At 30.3% G+C, this 20,399-nt stretch overlaps 1 protein-coding gene across 1 annotated transcript in view; it reads right to left on the bottom strand.

Annotated features, from left to right (window-relative positions):
* Nucleotides 1-2,586: 2,586 nt before the first annotated feature.
* LOC127732613 (tectonin beta-propeller repeat-containing protein 2-like) overlaps nucleotides 2,587-20,399 on the bottom strand; it is a 53,269-nt gene continuing 35,456 nt past the window's right edge. The window contains exons 8-17 of the mRNA XM_052241687.1: nucleotides 18,287-19,823; nucleotides 17,753-17,971; nucleotides 16,751-16,886; nucleotides 16,192-16,393; nucleotides 14,621-14,710; nucleotides 13,094-13,321; nucleotides 10,762-10,955; nucleotides 9,443-9,533; nucleotides 6,143-6,292; nucleotides 2,587-3,418 (exon numbers count right to left, since the gene is read on the bottom strand). Of these exons, the coding sequence (XP_052097647.1) occupies nucleotides 3,264-3,418; nucleotides 6,143-6,292; nucleotides 9,443-9,533; nucleotides 10,762-10,955; nucleotides 13,094-13,321; nucleotides 14,621-14,710; nucleotides 16,192-16,393; nucleotides 16,751-16,886; nucleotides 17,753-17,971; nucleotides 18,287-19,823 (3,002 nt within the window). The 3' untranslated portion in view covers nucleotides 2,587-3,263. The remainder of the gene's footprint in view (nucleotides 3,419-6,142; nucleotides 6,293-9,442; nucleotides 9,534-10,761; nucleotides 10,956-13,093; nucleotides 13,322-14,620; nucleotides 14,711-16,191; nucleotides 16,394-16,750; nucleotides 16,887-17,752; nucleotides 17,972-18,286; nucleotides 19,824-20,399) is intronic.

Raw genomic sequence — 20,399 nt, forward strand, 5'->3', positions numbered from 1 at the left:
GTTTATATGTGCCACCCCTCTACTCTAATTTTACAGCCTAGAGTAAGGGGACGCCATATATAAACTGCTTACAATGTAAGATTGTGATAGTAATAGCAACAACAAAAAATAATAAAGGAAATTTAGCCGAAAAAAATTTCATTGAAAGTATCTAGCTAAATATAAACTGTAGATAATGCAAGGTAGTCCATGTCCCATTGAGCACCTTTGACTAGAATATATAAGATGTAAAACCCAAAAACAAATCCTTTATCAAATAACTGCAAACTAACTAAATCACAAATCCAAGAGGATTAGGGTTATATTGACTTAAAGAATGGATTGTTCTAACATATTATTTCAGAAAAGTTTTATAAAAACAGCTAGCTATTGAAAAGTTTTTGGCTCCCCAAAAAACTTCTAAATCTATGATTCTAAATAAAATATTTTTTTCCAATTTTGTGAGAGTTGCCATGGTATATAGCCTTCCTGCACTGATGTGGCAACTTGAAACAAACTTCATTTTTTCAATTCAACCATTTATATTTAGGTTTATATATATTTTTTACATGTATATTCCTTGACCTGCTTCATTGTAAGGTAATGTTGACTGAAATCAAATTCACAAATTAATTAACAAAATGCACACTATACACATGGAACAATAAGGATGTCATGCCATTTACCCAAAAGTTCAGTAGACCAATCAGAAATTAACAAAGACAAATCTTCAATAATATCTATATACTTTATCTAGTACAAACTACATTTTCAAAAAAGTAATGTTTTTTGTCAGTGATTACAAAAATTAAATATATCACAGTTTATTTTAAACATATAATCCAATTAAATTTAATCTGCTTTTAAATTACAATGTACTGTAAAATACATGGCAAGTCATTACAAAACAAAAATACATGGCAAGTCATTATACAAAACAAGAATATGTGTCCATAGGATATGGCCCGCTCAACTATAACATTTTAATGTTCAGTGATCCCTGAAATCAGGGTCAAAAGTGTAATTCAGCACATCATTTAAAAAGTTCACATCACAATAAACATGAAGACTTAGTTTCAAGATAAGGTAAGCACAACTTCATGTTAATCTACCTTAACCGAAATTTAATCCTGAAGTGGGACAGACTAATGGACAAATGGACAGACAGAAGGATACACAGACAGGAAAACATAAAGCCCCCCATTATGTAAGGGGGTAATGAAAAAACAAAAACACATATTTGTATTTTTTTTTTTAAATGTGGTTAAAAATTTCATGCATAATTTTGACATTTTACCTTAATATTTAAAACAAATATCCAGAAATATGTAGGCTGGTGTATTATTTGTAAACAGTTAAAAAGAGAAACAATTTGTAAAATTCACAAAATTAACATACCAAAGGTGTCTAAAATGCATTTCAAACTGTTTAATTTCACACATCAGATAAATGCTTTATGCAATGATACAGGTTTTTGATTTTTTAATGTATAGCTAAACAGTGTTTTCTTCCATTTGTTATAAATATCAACAAAATGAGAGAAGGAAAATTCCAGGTGTAGAAAGGAGTCACATTATGGACTGGTGGAAATGGCAGCCAAGAAGCTTCATTTTAAGAACGAAATACTAAAATGAAGCAGTACTATTGCACCCAACAAAAAAACTTGAAAAGTTGTGTTTTAGTGTTTCAAATAAAGCGACATAGGGCCTAATAATGCATTTTGTATCCTTTATTACTCACATATTTAGTTTCAGATGTATCTTCCACTAAAAGTGATATTACTCCACATTCTAAAAATCTAAATCTCATTTAGACATATAATTTTGAGAATATTACCCAACATGCATTAAATTCTGAAACCGAATTTAAAATATCACTGACCAAGTGATTAACCAACTATGATCTTTAAATCTGTTTTCAATAAAAACTGTACAAAAAATAAGTGGGTGAAACTTGTGCAAAGTCATCAATTTATAAGCTAAGAAAACAATGGCCTTAATACAACATGTTTGTTTCCTTAATACAACATGTTTATTTGATCTGAATTAGTTACATGTATCTAATAGGAAGATATAGAACAGTTAGAAGTTTAATTTTTGAACTGATAAGAATAAGATCACGGTAATAGGCTGAAGGAAAGACAGTGAGTGATTACAACAAATATTTTTAAGCTACTACACTTAATCATATTGCACACATAATGCAATAATTATATAGCACACATAATGCAATAATTATATAGCACACATAATGCAATAATTATATAGCACACATAATGCAATATGTCTTGTAGGATAGCACCAAATCACAAAGCCAATGTAATAGTATTAAAGCTTTATACCAGTCTTGCAAAACGCTATCACCAACTTCAGCAAACAAAAGTAACATGACAAAAGGATTCATTGTACAAAAAAAAAATATCTTATGATTGAAAAAAGTTAAGACAACAAATGGTCAAATACAAAATGAAAACACAAACATTTGAAAAATATTATGGATTATGTACAGCATTTGCAGAAAATAAATATTTTTTTTTAAATTGTATTTATATTAAAACTTAAAACTCTAGTATCGATTAACAAATAAATATTATAAGTATATATATTAAACATAAATTAAGGAAAATAATTCTACGCATTCAACAGCAAGATTTTAATAACTTCTATAACAAATGATATATTAAATAGTGAAAAAGTATTTCCAGAAGAGATTTAAAGAGAAAAAAAATAAAACAAATATTTAGTTCTCTTTCCTATAAAATTAATCATGGAATGATAAATATACATGATATGTTAAGTAGATTTATAGACAATCTATAGAAATTATAGTATAGATGGATCAGAAAACAAACATACTGTTACCATTAGAAATTCACTTTTTCATAAATATTCTTGAGCAAAAATAGTTTCAAATTTTTTTCACAAAGTTTTCAAGGCCTTAATTTATGATTACAGACTCACATTTGGTTTCTGCATAAATTACAGGCCATGTGTGTTGGTCCTTGACCAGTAATAAATTTAGGCAGTTTTATTTTTTGACAACCATTTATGTATTTTAAAGTCTTGATTTTACTTATTTACAGAAAAAGCTAGAATAATTACCTTATACCTGTCAGTAATTACATTATCAACAAATCTGAACAACAAGTTCTTCATAACAACAGTTTGTTCCTTTCTAAAAATTAGAACCACCTAAATTTTTAATATTCACTTTTCCACAAAAATATTGAAATTTAATTTATTATGCTTATGAAAAAAAGTTTAATTTCATTTAAAGTAAATTTTTTACACTAATTCCCAGTCTTCACTGATGGATAAATTTGATGATTTTCTGCCTTTTTGAGCATCCTGTGGCAATTCTTTGCGTAATAGATATCTTGTTTTTCTACAGAAAATCTGTCCTTCACGGCTTATTGCCCACAACTGGTCATTGACAGAACCTGAAATACAATGTATATGATGAAAAACTCAGCTTTTTGAAAACAAGTTTTCAATCACACTAAGGACTGTTTTTATTACAGAACGATGCGTCTATAATGTCATTTTATTCATCTAAATCAGAGATAAATCATAAAAGTTTTCATTTTTATCATCTACATCTACAGCACCGTCTTCTTACACCATTATGCTGCCGAAATTCTTTTGTGCAAAGAGGGCGGTTAGAAGTTAAAGTTTTGAACTGATAAGAATAAGATAACAGTAATAGGCTGAGGGAAAGACAGCAAGAGTAAGATTTCCAAATCGTGCTTCAGTTCTATCATGTTAATTGATCCCTATTTGGCAGGAATATTAATCATTTCATGAAAAAAAAATTCTAAGATTCCTCAAAATAATTAACATTTTTAAAAGTGAAGAATTTCTAAGTAAGACAACAGTAAATCAAATACTGTGGATTCATTTATCTTCATGGATACCAATTTTCGTGGATTGAACAAAAATTTGCATTTTTGTGGATATTTGATTTCATGGTTTTGCCAAGGTCTGCATACAAGCCTGTATAAAATTTGTCATTTGTTGATCGTGGTTCACCTGTACCCATGAATCCCGCAAAAAATTGGTATCCAACGAATAATAATGAAACCACAGTAAAGTGAAAATAAGTGACCAAGAAAAAAAAAAATTGTCCCCTGTCTTGCAACGATAATAGATTTATGTTGCTTTTATAAAAGCTTGGTTTAAATATGTAAATCTTCATAACCTCCTAATTTGGTGAATAAATATTTTTCTTCTATATGTACTTCTGACTGTGCAATACATTTAAAACATAAGACAATTGAATGTGGTACAGATATTTGTTTTGTTTTTATTATGTTAATGAAGTTCTGGGGGATATAGGAAATACTTTATCTGTCTGCAAGTTGTGTCCACTTCAGAACTTTTGCAACTGTCTCCAGTTTATAAATTATGCAAGTTTTTGCTAGTTGTATCCAGTTCAGAACTATTGAATGTCTTGAAGGATATATAATAAATACTTGGTATTATTGTTGACCACCTCAACTTTGGAAAAATCTTTATGGTTTTCTCTTGATTTTTTTGGTTTGTAACAAAGTATCTTTTTCAGATTTTGTAATAAAAGAATACTTGTTTGACTGTATGAGTAATCCAGTAATTTTGATGAAATTGACCTAAATTCACATACTGACATGTCAAGGCCTTTTATAGGTGACTATAAGGTACAGGTTTTATTCATTGTTTAAGGACTTATGGTGATCTATAGTTGCTTATATCCATACCATTTTGACTATGGTGGATAGTTCTTAAATTGGAAATCAAACCACATCTCCTTATTTCTGTATATATATTTACTATATGATAAACAAAAGAATTTGAAAAAGGAACAAGAAATAAATGCCTTTTTAGATTTTATCTTAGATATGTCAATTAGTTGTTATATCCCTGGCAAACAAAATTCACTTTGTCTGTCTGTCTGTCTGTCTGTCTGTCTGTCTGTCTGTCTGGTCTGTCCTGTCTGGTCTGTCTGTCTGTCTGGTCTGTCTGGTCCGTCTGGTCTGTCCTGTCTGGTCTGTCTGTCTGTCTGTCTGTGCAAGTTGTGTCATCTTCAGAAGTTTTGAATGCCTATTAAGTATATATACTAATGATACTAATATTGGTATTACTACTACACAACACCAGGAGGTGTGTCACAAATATGGTTGGATTGTCTGTTTGTAAGGGTTAGGTAACAAACTTAGTTCAACTTAACATATAAAAGTTGTGTTTGACTCTTGATTACCTTGAAGCAAGGATACAAATGATGCTTGATATTGCTGAACACCACTAGCTGCATGTTATGCATAATGTTGCAATGTTTGTCTGAAAGGTCAAGGTCAAATCAAAGTATATCAAAACAAGAATGTGTCCATAGTACACGGATGCCCCACTCGCACTATCATTTTCTATGTTCAGTGGACCGTGAAATTGGGGTCAAAACTCTAATTTGACATTAAAATTAGAAAGATCATATCATAGGGAACATCTGTACTAAGTTTCAAGTTGATTGGACTTCAACTTCATCAAAATCTACCTTGACCAAAAACTTTAACCTGAAGCGGGACAGACGGACGAATGGAGGAACGAACGAACAGATGCACAGACCAAAAAACATAATGCCCCTCTACTATCGTAGGTGGGGCATAATAAATACAAGGGGTATCTTTTTGTGAGCTTTACTCACAGTACCTGTAGTTTGCCTTGTTTTGATTTTCTGTATTCTTAACTTATGACCAGATAAGGATAATTTTTTATAGATATCTGACACAGTCACATTAGATATGAACAAATATTCATTATTAGGAAGTAATGTTTTATATCGATAAAGGAAGTAATTATATGAGATCTTGACAAATATTTCTTTTTAGAAATATGTTTCATCTTGATATATGATGGATCTACAGGAAATTTGGGCAAATATTCACTACTGTGGATTCATTATTTTTCGTTGAATACCAATTTACATGGATTTTGTGGGTACAGGAAACCACGAAATTACATGTTCAACGAATGACAATTTTTCTTTAGATTTTTATGCAGACTTCGGCAAAACCACGAAGTTAAATATCAACGAAAACGTAAGTTTTCTTGAATCCACGAAAATTGGTACCCACGAAAATAAATGAATCCACAGTATAATAAATATTTGTAAGCTTGATATATGAGGTACTTACATGAGATATGGACAAATATTCCTGGAATCTTTCTCCAGTAGTCTCCACCTGGATTATCTTTAGTTATATTATGACGACAAAGAACTTCTCCATTTGGGTCCAAGGCCCACAGAAATGTATTACTAAGAGCAAGCTCTTGTGCTTGAATGCCTGAAAATTAGTTATACATAAAATATAAGCATGCAACAAAAACAGAATAATCTAAAATTCAATACGATCAAGAACTAAATAAAATGTGTACAATTCACTAAGTTAATCTTCTATTAATAACAGTAGCAGGACACCAAATTGAATGAATGAAGAATACAAATGGACTTAAAATTGTACACCTATGAGACATAAATCTCATTCAATCCTTTAATTGACCATGTATCAAAGGCAAAATTTTATCATTTTCTTCTGGATATTATGTTTATGCAACGTCAATATAATGTTTTATGTACTTCTTTTTAAGCACACCAGAAATACTTCTTAATAAAAACACCAAATCAGACAACTTTGAGCAATGTATATTCCAAAATCTCTTAATCATGGCTGTAAAGCAGAGCCATGTCATTTTCTGTTTGAAACTGAAAGAAATGGAAGCTAATGCAACAACAATATCAATGCTTATAAGTACTCCATCATATACACATCTAATCAGATAACTTAAAATTTGAATGCTGTAAAATTCAAAATCTCTGAAGCAGGACTCAAGGACACAGCTTCATATTTCCTTGCCACTCTAGGCACATAAATCTTACAGATAATAGATCATTAAAGTTTCATTTAAATTATTATAAATTTTCCTCTTTAAGATTTTTTGTAAAAAGAGCCTCTTGAAACTGAACCTAAAGGATTCTAGTATTTTAAGATACCAAAAAAAACCAACAATGGTCCAGCATAAGTCCTTTTGTATAAATACATCTAACCAGAAAAATTTAATCATTTAAATAATGTAAAAATTAGTCACTTATATAGAGCATCATATTTTCAGCACCACTGAAGTGTATGAATGCTAATGAATCAGCAAGCCATATATCAATGGAATATATAGAAAATGATATCTATATATATAAATCATGGTTGCAAAGGTTTTATCAAACCTCTAATCAGTTTGACGTCACATAATTGATATCAGTCTCGGTTACAAAGGTTTTATCAAACCTCTAATCAGTTTGACGTCACATAATTGATATCAGTTACGGTTACAAAGGTTTTATCAAACCTCTAATCAGTTTGACGTCACATAATTGATATCAGTTACGGTTGCAAAGGTTTTATCAAACCTCTAATCAGTTTGACGTCACATAATTGCTATCAGTCTGGTTTACAAAGGTTTTATCAAACCCCTATTATGTATTACATCTTGTCTTGTGAAAAACATCTAAATTATTGCTATTGAGGTACATGTATATAATAAATTGTATATGATATGGGTTTTTCAGTATCACACACTGTATCAACCCTCAACCAATATAATCCAGCAGAGCTCTTGGGATTATATTAGTGTCTTGGGTTGATACAGGTGTGGTATTGAAAAATTCATATGATATTCTCTATATAATATGCATGCAATTAAGATACCAGTAATAACAATACATAATAAAAAATATAACAGGAATTACCAATAATATTGGACATTACAGCAGTCCACACCTAGCACCAACATTATGCATGGATATTGATACAACTATATATTCAAATATCAATAATGAATGATAAGTACTTATTTTAAAATTGACCAAATAAGAAAACTTAACATTTGGTGTTTGATGCCACCATCACATGCATTGCAGGCGAGCCAAAAACAAACCAAATAACATTTTAGATTTGTCATTAAAAATTCATTCCAAAGTATTTAAACTTCATTTACTCTAAATTGAACCAATTAGGGATAACTGTATTGTATTTAAGGTTGGCCTAAGTAAAATGTAGGTTTTACTGTCACAAATTGAGTTTACCTAGCAACACATAGCAGAGCTAGGTAAAAGGATATTTGAAATATTGAGACAGTAAAACTAATGTTTTAAGTAGGCCAGATAATTATCTGAGAACTTATCTTCATTCTAATGCTGAATCATTCTATTTTAATTATTATTTTTGTCGAGCCTTCAACTTTTGTCGAAAAAGCGATATAGCGATCCTACATTCCGTCGGCGTCGACGGCGGCGGCGGTGTCCACAAATATTCACTCCGTGGTTAAAGTTTTTGAAATTTTAATAACTTTCTTCAATTTTCCTGGATGTCTACCAAACTTGGACAGAAGTTTGTTTATGATCATAAGATAATATTCAAAAGTAAATTTTGTAAAAAAAAAATTCCATTTTTTCCGTATTTTACTTATAAATGGACTTAGTTTTTCTGCCAGGAAACATTACATTCACTCTGTGGTTAAAGTTTTTGAAATTTTAATAACTTTCTTAAACTATCCTGGATTTCTACCAAACTTGGAAAGAAGCTTGTTTATGATCATAAGATAGTATCCAGAAGTAAATTTTGTAAAAAAAAAATTCCATTTTTTCCGTATTTTACTTATAAATGGACTTAGTTTTTCTGCCAGTTAACATTACATTCACTCTGTGGTTAAAGTTTTTAAAATTTTAACAACTTTCTTAAATTATCCTGGATTTGTATCAAACTTGGACAGAAGCTTGTTTATGATTTAAAGCTAGTATCTAGAAGGAAATTTTGTTAAAATTTTGTTCCATTTTTTCCGTATTTTACTTATAAATGGACTTAGTTTTTCTTCCAGTTAACATTACATACAGTCTGCAGTTTAAATTTTTAAAACATTTATTAGATTCATAAACTATCCTGGATTTTTACCAAACTTGGACAGAAGCTACTTACTATCAAAAGATAGTATAGAGAGGAATATTTTTATTAATTTTTTTCCTCATTTTTGTTGAGCCTGTGATTAACAGCAAAAGTAGGCGAGACACTGGGTTCCGCGGAACCCTTACGAATTTTTGCATAAAATTGTCATAAATAAAAAATTCTGCAAAAGTTTGTTCTCGTCTTTAGCACCCTTACAGCATGGTTACATATTAGTAAACTGTGGAATTTACCCCCTCAAAATAAATGCCAAAAACCAATAAAATTCAAGATTACAAACATATTGTATTAGAAAGCAATTTTTTTGTTTAGTAGATATGAGCCTACATATTATACAGTCATGGACGATAAATTCATAATGTGTGATCTAGAATCAAGCAGTAAGGAATTAGGTTATGACCAGGACATAATTTTAAACAGATGAACATATTCTATATTGTTTCTTATTTACAGCAATAATTCTCCATTGCACAATGAACTTACCAGGGATGTGAATCCATGCTGTTCCTATAGGCATGTCATCTGTAATTCCAATCCTGACATAAGTCTGCCTTCTATTATCTATAGCCCACACCTGTCAATCATAGATATATAAAACTACATCAAGTTTTAAGTTATATATGAGATTTAGTAAGGACAACAGAATCAGACAAGGGTTATAAATATAGAATTTTTGTCTTGTTTTTTTATGATTTATACCAATTGAACAATTCCTTTAAATATGGACAGAAGTAAGACTTTTATAAAATAAAGTTCATCAATTACAGTCAATGGCATACAATAATTCACACAAATATGCATGTTCAATTATCTCCCATTCAAAATATTGATTTTTCATACATTTGAAAACTCCCCTTAAAGTTGTCGGACCTTATCTATTTTGCCTTTTTTATATCTTGATATGCTGAATTAACTTAAATGAAGTTTTATTTAAATTGATCAGACATGTAAAGTTGTGCTTACAAAATCAAAATCAAATGTGCCATTTTATTTTCTCTTCAACACGTTCAATCACAATGTTCCTGCAATCTTTGTATGGCTTACTACCAGTATAACTGTCTGAAGTTTCAATTAAATCTACTGAGGCAGTTTTGGAGTCAAAGACATATTTACCTTTAAAAATAATCAGATTTTGGTCCTGGATGTTCAGTGGAAAGTTGTATTGCCAAAATCTTTTTTCTTAGTTTTAAGTTTTGTTTGTTTTATATTTTATTTCCTGAGTTGTCAATTCACATGTACTGTTTGCTTTTGATTGTTTCATAAATACATTGTCCTTAAGATTCCAATGTCTGATCTCCCTTTTGGTGCTAACGATTTGTTATCTTCTGCTTATTATTATTTCAAATTGCAGGGGTTGAAAATAGCACTAGCCCTAGACCTGAGCTTGGAGATATTTTTTTTACCCAAAAGCTGCCTGATTGAATAGCATAGTATAAATCTTGTCCAGTAAAATTGTGTTTAACATGAAATTTCCCATCATAAATATATCTATTTATATATTAGCAACCAATCAGAACTTAAACCAAACTGAAAGGATTGCTGGTTATCATTCAGATGTAAGACTTTGTGTTACTTTTGAACTATGAACTATTAATACTTTAGACAAACCAATACTAATGCAGATAATTATGGTGGTTAATATATTTAATGTCAAACACTAATTTGACATGCACATTTGAGGATTGTTCAAGACTAGTGTTGGTACTTGTGCTTATTGAAGTTAATTTTGGGTTATTATGTCAGAAAACATAGGCTTTTCTATTGGAAATCAAATTACAATTAAGAAATACAAGATTATGTACATAAAGGTCTGAAGGTCCAGTGAAGACTTGTATAAATGTAGTCCCTGATGGTCCAGAGTCTACTGGTAACCAGGCAGCCTGTAAAGAATGAGTTGAAGGTGCCTTTACTCCTATTCTTTGGTATACTACACCATCACTGTCAATAGCCCAGACATTCCTAGACCCACAAGACAGATGGATTAAATGGGCATCACCTGTATAATAAAAAAAATCAACATTTGTCATAATTCATTATATAAACAATCTTTCAATTATACAAATACATGTTTTAGGAAAATCTCTCCCAAATACAATAGCTTTTCTACCTTTTGCTTACTAACAAGCTTTTAACTCATTAAAAAACAGCCAATGAATTTTGACCATTACTTGTCCCTGTTGAGCATGTTGTATAAATTCATATTTTGATAGTAGTTCATTCTGTAGTTTTTAGTAATGAGTGTTTGCCCTAGTGCTTCAATTTCTGCATTGGAAATAACAAAATTTTGAATATGAATACACATTAGATTGATTGATTGTTAATTGCATAAAGTATACAAAATAAAGAAAACTAAAAGAAGTTTTCTATTGAATATGATTTGATTCCTTTTTCATGGTTTCCTCTAAAACTAAGTTTTTGCTTCTTCTGTATAATGAAATCTGCTTACATAAACAAATCCTGCACAATACAATAAAGCAGTAATAGTGCAGTTCATTGAGAAACCTATAAAGCCAATGCATATTGCAAAGACAACAGCAAATCTCAAGACAATGCTTATGAAGTGTGGAAATGTTTTTAAAAATGTATGAATGACGTTGCAGAATATATTTTCAAATATTGAAATATAAAACATGCCTTTTAATGGCCCAAAGTACTGTAAAAAAAGTTGAATATTTGTTTGGTATTTGATTTCATGACTTTGCTAAAACCAACAAGATGTACTGTAAGCCATATATTTCCTAATGATACCCCTGCAATTAGTATTCAGTAAACAGGAAGTTAATGAGCAATCAATGTGATATACATCACACTGTATAGCATGATCAAATGAAGCTTGCCATTCAATTTAAGGAAGCTTCAATCATTGATTCACGAGAAAAATGCAAAAAAATAATAATGGGATCAAGGTACAAATGGACAGATATCGATGGACATAGGTAAAGTAGTATATTCTTCCCATTTGAAGCCTGGGTATAACTAAATACTCATATTAGTATTTAAACAAATCTGAATCAGTTGGATAACTGTTGAGATGATAATAATAGAAAATTACCCCCTGAAGCAATTAAGGTCACAAAATTAATGTTTAATTTAATAACCATACTGATCAATGCTGATTGAAAGTTTTTTCAAAACTACAATCATACATTATTTTTTAAATTGTCTGTCAAACTATTTTTCTTGAATTATAAATGCAAAAGCATATTGCGTTATTTAATGATTTGTCGAGGAAATTGCTTTAGAATCATGTTACTTTGATATTTTTAAAAAGATGTTAGTCTTTGATGCGTAGTGATTAACAAATTTGGAAAAAATTATGTACATACAAAATCTAAATTTCTTTCTATTCACGAGTTTTCAGTGATCCTCATAGCACTACAATTTTCTGAAATCTACCTATATGCAGCAAATATTTTTTTATGTGAATATAATGATTAAAAAGTTCTGTCATTAAGGTTGAAAATGAGAGAATTTTTTTTACAAAAATAGTTACCTGTTAATAGATTTTATTTCTTTTCTTTTTCAATTAATAGATAAGGTCTTATTTATTTTTACACAATTATGTGTAGTCTTCTGATCTATTCAATTAAATGCTTGTGTCCAAGTCAGGTCCATTTAAAATAGCCAAATGACCTTAATTCAAAAGTGTTAATCTTTGCTGGATATCAATCGATTTTTTGTTTGTTTATCTTCTGATCAAACTCAAAACATATATGGCATGTTCCTGTGATGTATACAGCCGATAAAAAAAAACAAATTAAGTTTGGTAATTATTCCACAGCAACATTTTTGACTCAAAACTTTTAAAGCCTGCTATTATCACCATTTGCTTTACTTAGAGGAAAATAATATCAGTATGTGATAACTCTGTTTTTGTTGCAATTTTTTTTCATTAATACTACATAACAGAATGATTTTTTGCAAACTATTAACAAAAGCATTCCTGGGGAGAATGTTCCAATCATTGAAGAGTTTCAATTGCAAGGGTGAAGATTTTTGTCACTAGATTTCCAATGCAATATGTGAACTTGTAAAATCAGTGTGAAAATTGGAATCAACATATAAAACTATTTGTACATTATTGAAAACTTTAATTGTTGGTATATATTATCATAACAGATATAAAATTCATACCTAATTGTTTCAGATCCAGGTCACACCACTTGGCACCCTCGGGACAATGATCTGCAATGCCACTACGTATGTACACCTTTCCATCCTCATTCAGGCCCCATACAGCCTCCTCACATACACTCATACACACAAACTGTCCTTTTGGGGGTCTCTCCTCTGTCCTAATTTTCTTTTTGGTTGGAGTGAATGTAAATATTTCACCATTTGGTTGCTGAGCCCAAATTAAACCTTAAAAGACAAAAGGGCATCTTGTTCATCTTTAAATCTTTTGTTCTAAATTGTGTGGCTTTCAGTTATGATTTATTGCAATAATAATATAGTATGTTTTTATATTGACCCTGTATAATAACAGATTGTAATATCAAGCCCAAAAGAATAGTTTAGAAACTATAGCAGCATTAAAATCTCTTTATTATATATTTCTATACATGTACCATTACTTTATTTGTTTCCCTTATTCCTGTTGAAACTTTTTGGTTTGTGTATAATATATTCTGTAATAACTGGTTTTATTACATTGGTTGCAATGAATTACCCTGATTTCCCAGTGAAATAAAAACCAATAATTTACATGTGAAATAAATCACATAGAAAAATATATAGTTCCTTCCATTTTCTTCTTTATTTCCATTTAAAAGTCCATGAAAATGTAATAAAAAGTACATTTATTCCAAGAATTAAAATATAGAAAAGTATTCAAGTCATGACCAAACAACATTGATAGTTAACTCATGCCCTACATGAATTCGTCAATTATTGTGTAGTTTGGTCACTCGTTGAATATTTTTCTACATTTTAATTCTTGGATTAGTTGTTCTATAATTCAAACTTTAAGGGAAGTGGTTATTGCAATAGGAAATTATTTTAAAAAAAATACTAGTACATTGTAGTTAAAATACAAACATTAAACACATTCTGTCTGATTGAATCCAGCTTTCTTAAATTAGTTATATTAAAAAAATATACAGTTTTGAACCAAGTTTATTCTATAGATTTTATCAAGTTTTCTGAACACAAAAATTAACCAAATATAGGTACAAATAGAAAATACTTGAAATTTTCAAAATCGCCAGTGAATGAATCTACAACATCAAGGCAGTATAAATTTTGAATCACATTTGATTTTTTTTTCATATATAGATATTTTTTATTTACACTAATTTTGAAAATGAGCTAATAAGTTGACCCAGTTGTTTACTTCCTGATCCTTTGGTCTTTGGTGGATAATTGTCTTATTAGCAATGATTCATCATCTCCTTATTTTTATAAAGATGTAGTTTAGCATCTATATAAAGTATATATTGTTCTTTACCATTAGTAGAACTCCTGTTTGGATTACCTCTGCACTAAATGTTCCAGCATATTAAATCTATATGATAGTGATGTTGCCAATATAAACCCAATTCCTTTCACAAACAATCTTGATGAATTGATAAAATATGTTGATACAAATGTTGCTGTGTATTATATTTTTTCCACTGCCTCTAAGACAATTATTAAATAGTCTTTCCTGTCATATATACTTACCCCACTCTAAATGAATGGCTGCCACTGAAATCAATTTCCAAGCTGTAGAAGCAACAATGCCAGTCAGAAAAACACCATCCCAACAGTGACCTTAAACAGAAAAATACTATGCTGTTAGGATGTATGGTATTCATAAATCATATACTGTGTGGTACACATGAAATTTTGAAGTAATCAAGGTCTGTAACTATGCTAAACTGGTCATTACAAATATTTGGATTGCCAAAACAGGCATGGCAGGAAGCATTTTAGTCTGGTGTTGCAATTTTTGGGACACAAAAGGACAAAACAAAAACAATTTGTTTGACAAAGAAGCATGGGATAATACAGATCGACAGACCACAAATTTTAGTTTTCAATTTGAAAAAAAACCAAACAACTTTAATTTTCAAGGTTATTTTTTTTAAATTACAAAGTAAAGGAGTATAATGCACAAGAAGCTTTTGAGAACTTTCTTTGCACATAATGTACGGAAATGCAAAAGATCAAGTAATATGAATGAATTACACAAGATTTTTTATGTTATGACGTCACAATTATATCATAAGATGTGTTTTTTTCTTGAAAATACATTATGTAAAGAAAATTATTGATTTTATGGAGTTTTCCACTTATATCATTTGAGGAAACATAAGACCTTTACGCTATTTGGATATCTGTGACACTTAAACTATTAATGTCATACATCAATCACTTTTCCTTTGTGGTGTTATACATTTTCTATTGTGACGTCAAAATTTAATGGAACCTTTGTGATGTCCAGAAATGGCAGAAATAGCGATAACATGTGTTGGCGCACCAAGTAACAACAAAATAATTTTAGAGAAGCTTGTTATAGCTATTTACATCATTTCACTAAATATAAAGTTGTTTCTTGGGTGCAAAAATACTTTTCCAAACCAAATTATACTTACACATTGATGTTAAACAAGGAAAATCAAGAAATTTTACAAAGTAAACAAATGTTGTCATGGTTTGTTGCCATTGTAATTCATCAAATTGTGAAATTTGTTTTATTTTCTATACATTGTTTACCTAAGTATTGTTAGGATAAATTTAAGATCATTTATGGTTACTTATAAATTTGTGCTAATATTACGACCAAATAAGGGCTTTATTGACCCTACTCCTTTGCTGAGAGTTTGGACAACACAAAGATATTTGAAAATTGATAGAAATTTTAATCATTTAATGTTTATTTAAATCTTTGCATTATATTTACTTTCTTTCATCATTTCAAAGCATGACAATATTTTTTAATAACTTGATTAAAGTACATATCATACATAATTTAACAAATTTAAAACATTGATCTTATCATGAAGCACATAATTTTTTAAGTGCAATTCACCAAATATTAAGTATTTCAATATATTTTTAACTGAAACTAGAGTCAATGAATGAATCATTTCAATAACAGTTTTATTTTTTTTTAAATAGCAATATGTGAATTAAAATTTATCATGAAATCTCAGAGTATACAAAAATTTATCAACTTCCAATTCATAAATCCCCAACAGAGCTATTTTCACAATCCTGTCAAACATACTGTTATTGGGAATATAGCTTACCTTCCATTGATCCTCTGCATAGCTGTAATGTATATTTACAATCAGGACAAACCCAGACGCCTTCTGTCCCTGCTGCTATCAGTCCACCCCTTTGGGTACCAATTAAATCTGCCAGCTTTTGAGGATCAAATACTTTGGCTAGTGACTTGATGCCATCAATTAAAGTGTAATCAGTAGTAGTTATTTCATTATTAATAGGTACCTGTAAAGCAACAAAACTACTTATTTATGAAGTTAAAAACTATACTTTCAATTCTATAACACTTACAGCTGCTGTGAGGCTGATTGGTAATTCTATTTGTCCCACAAGTCTGTTTCTTTGAAGGTGCATGATGCAGGCATTGTTAGGACTGATGTATCTACGCTGTAGTTGTCATCCCTCCCAGGAATTGATTGGCTAAATTTTAGATACAAATTTACACTGCATTCACAAAACAATATATTAATTTTACTTAGTAAGATGTATAATATAACTTCTGACAAATTCTAAGGAAATGTTTTGAATACATTTTCACCTAATTGTAATATCAAATTATAAAACAAATAAAGTATAAATCACCTGCCACCAACAGTTATCTCCTAATGGTGTTTCCATGGAAACATTTGTCATGAAATAAATTCTCCCTAGAACATCAACAGCCCAAGCCAAATTACCATCTCCAAATGAAACAGAGGAAAACATCATACCATCTGCACTGAAATAATATGATATAAACTTAAGGTAAACCTAAATCTAATTCTTTTGAAATTTACTAAGACGAAAAAAAGTAAATGATCATATATTAACTGAAACAAATAAATGCAAATGTTCTAAAACTTGATAAAATAGAAATTAAATCTTATGTAGCACTTTTTGAAAAAAAAAGGGCTCAAGTTACCTGACTTTTTATGAAATAAGTTAAAAATGGTATTTCTTAGGAACTTAGGATTTGTCAACAAAAATGTGTGTTAGGTTCGGTAGAAAGTACATCCACTCATTCTATGCAAGATTTGAGTTTTGGTGACTCCTATCACATTCATGAATCTAAATTCTTCATCGAGACATTTTATACAATCACATGTACAGTTGAACCTTGTTGTGTTTAAAACCTGGATAAGTGGAAGGATTTTGTCAGTCCCCATAAAATTCCTGTTTGTTCAATGCATTTCTAACTCTAGACTTATCAAGATTCTACTGCATATTAAAATTTCATGACAAATCCTCCTTTAAATCTTTTTAAAAAAAAAATCCTCATTTGGGCATCTGGATTCACCACTTGGCTAGGACATCAGTAGTTAATCAGATCTTTAAACATTGAAGTTGTACTTTTTGGGAAAATGAAAGCATAAATTTTTTGTTAACCAAAAAATTGGTTTATTATGTTAATTCCAGTATGGACAGATTTCACAGTAACAAAATAGAAAACAATGCATGGGATTGTATTATGCAGCACCATAAATAGTACCTTCATTGAAACTTATGCCTCTAAATTTCATTGATGAGATATCCTGTAAAAAAATGATTTAATTGTCTTAAAGATTATTTGTGAAAATAAAATACCTTTCCATTAAATATACTAACTTGACATATTCAGCCCATTCCTTTCCTTCCTGACAATTTCTCTTTACTCCAGCTCTATATACTAGCTTACACTGGTCAGTGATGGCCCATACCACCCCTGATCTACAAACTATGTGTTGTAATTTGTATGAAGAACACTCTATAAGTGTAGATTTATAACATGGTCTGTCCCTTGATAATCCTTTCTGTATTGCTACTTCACCATTAGACTTGATATACCTGCAAATAAAAGAAAAGTAAAAATTGTGCTTATGTCAACTGTTTCCACAAGAACAATACACTGTATGTGAGAATGAAAAATCAAGTTTGAAAAGTATTGGAGATTGTAACATACTATTAAATTAGATAAATATTTACAACTTGATGAATGTTAAAGTTACAGCTGAATTTCTTACTCTTGTTTGTGGTTGGCTAACTTTTTCATGACCATGCGAAACATTCATGTCTTTTTTGGTTCCAGTAAAATTCTCTCATGTATTTCAGAAAGTTAAAACAAAAGAAGTGGAAGAAAATATGTTCCTGTAACCAACATACCAAGCACAGTTATTGTCCACAGACACTGACTGAACCCCTCTGATTGCCTCAACCCACTTCATGCCTTCTGGATGTTTTGATGTGATTTTGGTACCAGCATAAACTGTATCCTTATATACTCTCCATACAATCATTCCTGAGGTAGAAACAGAAATCTGTTTTGCGTAACCGTTAGCTTTCACCCATTTGATGCCGGGAGATTTTATATTACTGTACCAAATATTTGAGCTTCTGTCAGTACACCATATGTGTAAATCTGACACAACAAGACTGAGCAAATTGCCAGATGTCACAACTTCTGTCCATGTATTGAATACCTTGCTTGATTTATTCATATTATCATTATCTGGATCACAAACTTTCACACTTTCAGTTTTATTGTCAAATATTTCCTCTGGTTCTTCAAGTTCACCGCCTGAAAGTGGATTTTCAGAACATTCACTAAGTCCACTACCACTTGTTGATGTTGTATTTGCTGGAGTATTGTATTGTGTATAAAAATCATCACAAGATGAACTGTTTGACCGATAAATTGAACCACTAAGCGGTGAACTTGGAGAAACATCTTTGGAAGGTACTTGTACCACTTCCTTTTTCTGCTTATCTTCAGTAACATTACTTTCTGATGACAAAGTTTCATCATGCATTGAATCATTGCCAGAATCTGTCTGAGATACATTAAATGATTCTTTTTTATCTTTTGTTGCAGCATCATTATTCCTTGGGAACTGATTTGTTTGTTCAAAACCTGAGAAAGCTAAACCTTCTTCCAAACTTGCAAGATTTTTTTCAAGTTTTGACAAAGAACTCTGCTTTTTGGGATGTTTCGTAACCTTTTCAGCAATATCTAGATTAGATTTATTGTCCTTGAAAAGACCATCTACAGTGAAGGAACTTTCTGCTTTATTTTCAATTGGTTTGGATGGCTGTGGTTTTGGTTTATTGTCTTGTTTTGTTTTTGTAATGTTATCTGTGATTAGTTTTACTTTATTGTCTTGTTTTGTTTTTGTAATATTATCTGTAATTGGTTTTGCTATGTCTTTCTCTACCACACACCCTACATTGTTATTTTTCGGTTTTTCCTCTTGTTTCATAGACATAATTTTATCCTCTTTTGGCACATATTCAGACTTTTGTAAGTTTTCCTTCACTTTAGTTTCATTAATCTGCACTTCTGCAATTTTCACAGTTGAAACTTTTTCAGAATCAGGAACAACACCATCTTTGTCATGAATATTATGTAATTCCTGTTCACGTACGCTTTTAACATCATCTTTATTCATTATGTGCCCATCAGATCCATGTTCTAATTGATTGTCTTCTGTGTAATTTCTGTTACTTTCTAAAGGCTTTAAGCCAATGATGTCAGAAATGTCCACATGTATATTTTCAGTTTCCATGGATACTTTATCATTTGAAGCACTGTCAGATGACTTTTCTTTGTCTGACATATGTTCACTGGTAGCTTCACTTTCTATTGAATTCTGGGATAGTGCGTCAGGGTCCTGATGCTTGATGTTTGTAGACAACTTGCTCTCTAGAATAAAAAAAATAAAAACAAATAAATAGGGGAGGCTATCATTTCTTATACTACAAAATAGCCATTAAAATAAATATGTAATGTCATTTTTCTCATGCTCAATGAAATATCACATTTATCATGTTTATAAAAACAAGTCAAACTGACTTGAATATAAACCTCAAATAAAAACAAATGGGGAATATGTCCATGGGACACAAATGATGCCCCCCCCCCCTTTGCATTTAATGTTATAAAGGGGCATAACTCAAGAACGCTAAAAGTGACTTTACCCAAATTCGTACTTGATCTGAGTTTTGTGGTAATAAGCATTGTGTATAAGTTTCATAACATTTGGTTGAGTCAAACATAAGTTAGAGAATGGAAATTTAATTTCAGGGGGAAAAGGACCCAAATGTGATCATGAAGTATTTGAGAAATGAATTATGAAGTTAAACTCACTATGAATCAATGAGGCTTATATAAATAGAATGCAGATGAACTATTTTTGACAGGTGTTTAGTTTTTACTCTTTATATGCGTCCTTATATCATATTGTATAATTGAAGGTCACTGTATACGATCTGATAAATG

The sequence above is a fragment of the Mytilus californianus genome, unplaced genomic scaffold, assembly GCF_021869535.1.
Source record: "Mytilus californianus isolate M0D057914Y unplaced genomic scaffold, xbMytCali1.0.p SCAF_26, whole genome shotgun sequence".
Lineage (NCBI taxonomy): Eukaryota > Metazoa > Mollusca > Bivalvia > Mytilida > Mytilidae > Mytilus > Mytilus californianus.